The sequence below is a fragment of the Cynoglossus semilaevis genome, chromosome 15 (assembly GCF_000523025.1).
Source record: "Cynoglossus semilaevis isolate Cse_v1.0 chromosome 15, Cse_v1.0, whole genome shotgun sequence".
Taxonomy (NCBI): domain Eukaryota; kingdom Metazoa; phylum Chordata; class Actinopteri; order Pleuronectiformes; family Cynoglossidae; genus Cynoglossus; species Cynoglossus semilaevis.
The window spans coordinates 13,678,838-13,685,553 of NC_024321.1; the positions used below are offsets into that span (position 1 = coordinate 13,678,838).

General features: G+C 43.3%; 1 protein-coding gene across 1 annotated transcript; it reads right to left on the reverse strand.

Moving 5' to 3' along the window:
• Window positions 1–1,638: 1,638 nt before the first annotated feature.
• Window positions 1,639–4,866, reverse strand: dusp1 (dual specificity phosphatase 1). Its single transcript, XM_008327252.3, has 4 exons — window positions 4,225–4,866; window positions 3,852–3,994; window positions 3,534–3,753; window positions 1,639–2,842 (listed from the first exon to the last, which is right to left on the reverse strand). The coding sequence occupies exons 1-4, from the start codon at window positions 4,631–4,633 to the stop codon at window positions 2,487–2,489; spliced, it is 1,128 nt and encodes a 375-aa protein (XP_008325474.1). The 5' UTR covers window positions 4,634–4,866; the 3' UTR covers window positions 1,639–2,486.
• Window positions 4,867–6,716: the final 1,850 nt, after the last annotated feature.

Below are 6,716 nucleotides of genomic sequence, written 5' to 3' on the forward strand. Positions count from 1 at the left end.
TTGAAAATGTAAAGTTATTAGTGTAAGTTGTTAGTTACATTATAGTTGTCAAAGTGACTGTCTTAAAATTAGAACAAGGGTTCCCAAAGTCTGGGGCGGGCCCATTTGGGGAGCAGGGTTATTTCTAATAGGGACAGAAAGGCAATTTCAATGTGTTCTTTTTTTGAGCCACTGTGAAGAAATAAAAATGTTTTTTTTTTTGCGTGTGTGTGTTTTTGTTTTCAATCAAAATATTGTATAGTTTGTCAGGAACAAATATAATTCTACACAGTTTGTTTCTTTTTTAATTTGTGTCAATTAAAATGGCTTTAGAGCTTGGTAACCTCATTGGAAAAACCACTTGACAACAGACTGAAACTGCCACAAAAAAAAAACCCACAACTGTTTCCGTGCTCTCACAAACACTGAAAGCAAATGTGAGGATGGAACAACAACCTACAGATTGTAAAAGTTTGACCTTTGTTTCCACAGGATCCAGTGTCATCCTGAGTGTGTGTTGTCTGTCTCACACACACACACACACAAACAAATTATGTCACAGACTTGGCAAATGATCACCCCCCACACACACATACACACCCTTCCACCCCCCATAGCATCCCTTTTCAGATTATAAAAGATGCTTAACGACTTTTTCACACACACTCCCACAGACAGCACACACTCTTGCCAGCCTCCTTCCTGACAACAGGAAATCTAAAGACACAAAGGCTGGTGGGCCGGAGGGGGTTGGGGTCGCACATATGTCACCAAACCCACAGCTCGTCTGAAGAAGCCTGTGAGGTAATGAAGGTGGTTTTTATCAGGGGCAGAACAGTTGCTATTGTTTTTAACCAAAGTCTCTGTTTGTTAGACGAGGAGTTGAGGTAAACAAACGATATTGTTGAAAATGCAGTCTTTTTAAATTTTACTATTGCTATCGGTTTCTGTTTGGTGAGTTGGAGACGTCTGGAGACGTCTTTGGCTTATTTTTTATTTTTTTTTCCACTGTCACACGGTGAGTTGGAGACGTCTGGAGACGTCTAATTTTTTTTCCACTGTCACAGCCACCACAGTCAGCCAATGATTTGAGCTAATTTGAAACCTAAACATATTCCTTTCCCTTTCATGGCCGTGTCATTCCCAACCTCCCCATTGGTTTGTGTCAGATGAACACAAGGCTGGTGCTTGACTGAGCCCCGAAAGCTCTTTAGTTGTCACACTTTTCCCAAACGCCTTGCAGCTGCTCCTATTGTGGCCACAGAAGGAGGGATCATTGGCTGATTCTTTAAGCCTCCTGCTGTTACCCTGCTCTCAAATGGCTTCATAGATAGGGAGTGTGGTCCCAACAAAGATCAATGCAGTGACATCACGCTTCTTAAGTGTGCAAAACGCTGTGTTTATGTATAATAGGATTCCACTGCATGGGAGGATAGACAGAGAGGTGCCCTAAATAGTTCAATTTAATTTTACTGAATTCTTTAGTCAGAGAAGTATTTGTGCAATGAAAATAAGAAGTGTAAGTATCTTTCAAATCCTTGTACAATAATGATAAATCATTCACCAACACTGCCACAATACTGGCTCTGTTACTGTAGTGACTGTGATAAAATAACACGGCCAAATAGAAAGCAAAAACAAATCAAGCAGACACTGAAGTACAAAGTCAAGAGATTTATTGCATGGTATAAAAAAACAAAACAAAGTTCAACAGACATGTGAAAAAATAGATATGATAAAGATATATATTACTTTAGTTCAATAAATATGTCAGAATCCAGACACTGAGGACTACACGACCCCCTGTTCTTAGTTTTTGGGGTGCTGTCAGCCTCAGTGGAACAGTACACAGTACATAAACATGAGGTATTCAATGGTTGATTTCCCCAATGTGTCAGGATAGTCAAGCTTTGTCATGATTTCTTTTAAGGCACGCAGCTCTCAAACTGCACACGAAGGGGGCGCTACATTCATTGTTCGTTAAAACGTCAAGGAGCTTTGAATTGCTTTCTTTAGCTAGGGCAGAAAGACAACCGGGCAAGTGAGAGGGTGTATCAACATTCCTGAGACTTCCGTAGGTTTGTTTAGTTTTACAACATGAATGTGATTATCAAGAGCAGATTCCTTCCTTTGAGAAACATTTGAATAGAAAATATTCAGGTACTTATATTATCCCCCGTTAAGGGATTAATTTAACGGTCATTGATACCAAATTCCAAGTCACCCCGATTTTGGAATTGTGTTTGCCATTCACATTGGGGGCCGGGGAGAGTCAGGGTCAATACTGCTTACGGTAGTTATCAGATCTCCCCTTGAAGTGGAGACCTTGACCTACACAGATGCACTCGGCAAATTCAGGTTAGATTTGCCGAACCTGGTCACAAGTTCACAGTCGTCCTGGTGATAGACCAGTATCACCATAAACTACACACACACAGCTCTCTCTACAGTCAGGCATGTGTTGCGGTACAAGTTCGAACACACAGTCTGAGAAACCAACCAACGCCTCAACAGCTGGGGGAGGTGGTGATGGGACTGTGGAGGAATGAGAGCTGGCCGGCTGATGTGTGTACGGGGATGGAGACGGGGAAGTTGAAGACTGTGCTGCTGTTGCCAATGGCTGGACTGCTCGCCTCTGACGAACACGTGGACGTGGCCAGGACCTGGGATTCAAACTGAAGCAGCTGACCCATGAAGCTGAAGTTGGGGGAAATGATGCTGCGGCGCTGTTTGACAAACTCGAAGGCCTCGTCCAGCTTTACGCGGTTGGTGCGCATCAGGTAGGCAAGGCAAATGGTGGCGGAGCGGGAGATGCCTGCTTGACAGTGCACGAACACGCGACCTCCTTTATTTCTCACCGAGTCTGTAGATAAAGGAAGACAGCGTTGGGTTAGTGTGTTGCACAGGAGACAAGATCTAGATACAAGGTTTTAACTGTCACAGGAAACCACCAACAGACGCTTCTGCAACACTTTCAGTTACTATTTAAATTCAACAGTGCTCATTATAAACACAGGAACACTGTTAATAGGGGTGCAGGGTGTGAGCTTGGGGGGAGTTATTCCCCACAGAGACACTCAGATTAGACAAAAGAGGGGAACAGACCCCTGCTGGGGGTATTGATCTGGGAGGAAGGCGACAGTGAGTGAGGAGAAATTGCCTTTTGTTCAAACAGAACAAAAAGCGGCGTGGAGGGAGGGGGGAGCTATTCAAGCCCCGCCATCCTGTCCATAACAAAACTAGTTTGGGGGCCACAGCCTGACAATTCATTAATAGAGGGCACCCCCTTTATCCAAGCATCAGGGGGTGGCGATGATGTAACCACCACAGTGGTGGAAGCAGGGAGCCTTGTGCTGAGACAGCTGTGCCGTTTTGGAGGGAATGTTTTAAATTTTAAATCTGGGAGCCAATGAGTGAGGGGAAGCAGAGGGGGAGGGGGAACTGAGAATGTTTGCAGGCTACCACCAACTGGCTTCAGGAGGCAGCAGCTGTGATTGGTGCTCAAATGTGGCAGTTGACTGTGAGAGGTGTAAAAGCAGTGGATATGTGCTCACCAATAAACTCTATTGCCTCGTTAAACCAGGAACTGATATCGGCCTTGTGGTTGTCCTCGACGGGGATACTCTTGTAAAGGAAGGAGTCCTCAAAATGGTTGGGGCAGTTGGCTGAGACATTGATTAAAGCAGTGATCCCAAGCATGTCCAGCATGTCTTTTCTGGACGCATGGTAAGCACTGCCAAGGTACAGGAAAGGCAAGATTTCCACAGGACCTCCCTGGAGAAAGGAAATAAAAATATTGGTCAACCTCAACAGCAGGATACAAAATATTACATTTCAATATTACATCCCATGCTCATAATTAACACACATACCTGGTCATAAAGGGGTGTGTTGCATGGACTGCAGCTTGGGTCTGCACTCTGAATGCTGGAGCTCAGGGGCAAACTGAGTCCCTGAGGGGGGCTGGGTTTGGTGCACATCTCTGGATACTCTGTGGAAAATCTTTCAAAGCCACCTAAATAAAGACAAGGAAAATAAGGAGCAAGGTCAGATAACATCACAGAGGCACTTCTACATTTAAATATAGGTGACAACTGCTCATGTGGCTATTTTGGACCATTGTTTACTCGTGGCACCAGCTGGTACGGTGACAGCTGTAATCTGCATGTGTTGCCCCGTCGTTAGGAAACGGTGTAACAATCGTATGGGGCTACTACGGACCGTAAAGAAACACTTAGAACTGACCTTTAAGAATCAAAACATTGGCGACACAGGAGTGGCGACACAGAGCCGTGACAGCCAGCATCAAGGTCCCGTCTTTCTTGGCATGACTTAGGTCTAGACTGCGGTCGTCCAACAGTACTACAGACTGGTATTCTCCGGAGTGGAGCCTGTTCCTGGTGTCCTCGTTGGGGACGATGTGTTCCAGACCCAGACCGCCTCTGGCTCTCCGGCGCACGATGGTACTAAAGCGCACGTTGGTGGAGCCCGAGATATGGGACGAGTTAAAGGAGAGGAAGGAACGGCAGTCCAGCAGCAGGCAGCTCGGGACGGCCCCCTCCATCAGGCATCGCAGGGACATACAGTCGATGGTGGGAACCTCCATTATGACCATAGTAGTACGGCGGCAGAGAAGTCGTAAATCCAAATACATAAAGCGGATGTGGCTCGTGAACAGGATCGAGTGTTGTAGAGAAGTTTTGAGAGTCCTTTGTTCGGCTTCAAGTGAGAAATAATAACAAAGTCGTAAAAGAAAACGAAAAGTTAATTTTAAGACTTTCGACGAAGGTCCCGTTCCTTGTCTTTCAAGTTGTATCCGTCAGTTGCTATTCTTTTAGAAACTTTTAGAACAGCAATATTTCACCGCGACAGTATTCTGTCCCTGAGCGCCGTGGAAGCTTTTATATACCACTCGTGCTTGTGAATGAGAAGCAACTGACGTCACGGCCCGCCTCCTGGCGCCCTGCCACATTTGCTGACGTAACCACGCAAACCAACCAGCGCGGAGCAATGCACAACAGAGCTCGCGCACACGCACGCGGAAAGGCGGGACATTTTTGTACAGGCGTAACGCACGTACGCAGGCACGCGGTGTCAGGTGTCAAACACTAAAACAGTTTTCTACTTTTCTTTCTTTCTTTGTTTCTTTCTTTCTTTCTTTCTTTCTTTCTTTCTTTCTTTTTTCTTTCTTTCTTCTATTGTTAGTTTCTGTGCTGTAAATTAAAATAGAAAGAGCTCTTATGGTTCCTTGTTTTTGAAAATGTTGAAACTAAAACAAAAACGACTAGAATACTCGTCATTGCTAGTCACTGGTGATCTAGTAATGACATCAGAACCTACTCAAACTGCAAAAGTGAAAAAAAAACACAAATCTTTATCAGTCATCAGCATTTTTTTTTCTTCAGTTCAATGTCCGGGTTACTTCAGTTATCAGATGAGTCATTGTGATTATATGTATTATTATTATGATTTGTATTTGCATCATTTTGTGCCAACAACCTTTTTGTCCTTGTTTTAAAATGTTTTTCAAGTCTGTAGAAAATTACAGAAAATAAAGAATTTGCCAAAATTTCCATGATGTTAGAGTTTAATTACATTTCAATTTTGCCTCTTCACCTGAGAGTTGACAAATAAAAAGACGATAAGTAAATACCTGCCACGGAGGCCATAAAAGTTTATGCTTTGTTTTTATTAGTCAGAGGTACATAGTGTTCAATGCCCCAAAAGCAAAGGCTAACCATAAAAGTTAATCACTGTATAGAAATCTGAAGTCCAGTAAATTTCCACATGCTGAGAACCAAAACAAGTCTACCAGGAACGACAGCAGATGGAGAGCTGCTGATCTGTCACTTTAGTTTCATTTGTGACCTAACGGAACATAAAGAGGAGGTGGCCTTCCCAAAATTCATGTATATTAGGGGGAAGAAACGGCAAACATACTTGCAGTCACCTTGGGAAACCCTTTTGGTTTGTTGCTGTGGTTTACTTAGTCAGAGTGGACAACACTGCTGTCTCATAACCAGGAAGCAGGAGGGTGGTTGTTGACAGACAACAAGCTCTCACTGACAGTAGGGTGTGTTCATGTCTTGAACTACACACGAGAGAGACGTGCCAGGGTTGTGTTGTTGTGAAAGAAATGTACTAAGCACTAGGGAGAAAAGTAGCTTTTTTTTGGCCAGCTTGTATAATGAATTAAAACATTATTATATATTCAATATACATAAGTAAATGTTGTTGTTTTTTCCTCTGACCTAACTGACCTTGACTTTTGATTGATTTTTTTAGCTATCTTTTTGGTACAGCTCTTGCTAATTTTCTGTTCAACTGAACTGAACTGAACTAAACTTTAAGTATGTTTCTGGGTTTACCTTTTATTTCAGCCTTTTAGATTAGGTTTACTTACTTTGAGATTAACTTAATGCCCTGCTGTATACACATTCTAAAATGTACTTGTATCAACTTGAAATCATCATGCTCCTGTAAGTGAAGATGACATACGATATAGGTCATGACGTCATTCTGACTTTTATGTAAGTTATACAAACAGGGGCTTCGGGCCCCCTGGAGCCACTTCTACACTGCTTGACCCTGCATGTGTTGTATCCTAAGCAAAGAGAAGATGAATGTGTTATGTGAGAAAAGAAAGGGGGATGGGAAGTTGAAAGACTGAAACTTAACCAATCGCAAAAGAGTGCAAAAACTCTCCAGCCGGTTTAACCTCACACTCCAGTGAGATG

Bases quoted from the DNA above. Each gene is read 5' to 3' on its own strand.
- dusp1 (XM_008327252.3), bottom strand. From the start codon at position 4,633: ATGTATTTGGATTTACGACTTCTCTGCCGCCGTACTACTATGGTCATA. The intron at 3,995-4,224 runs GTCAGTTCTAAG...GTCTTTATTTAG, and splicing joins CAATGTTTTGATTCTTAAAG to GTGGCTTTGAAAGATTTTCC. The intron at 2,843-3,533 runs GTGAGCACATAT...CTTTATCTACAG, and splicing joins CGAGGCAATAGAGTTTATTG to ACTCGGTGAGAAATAAAGGA.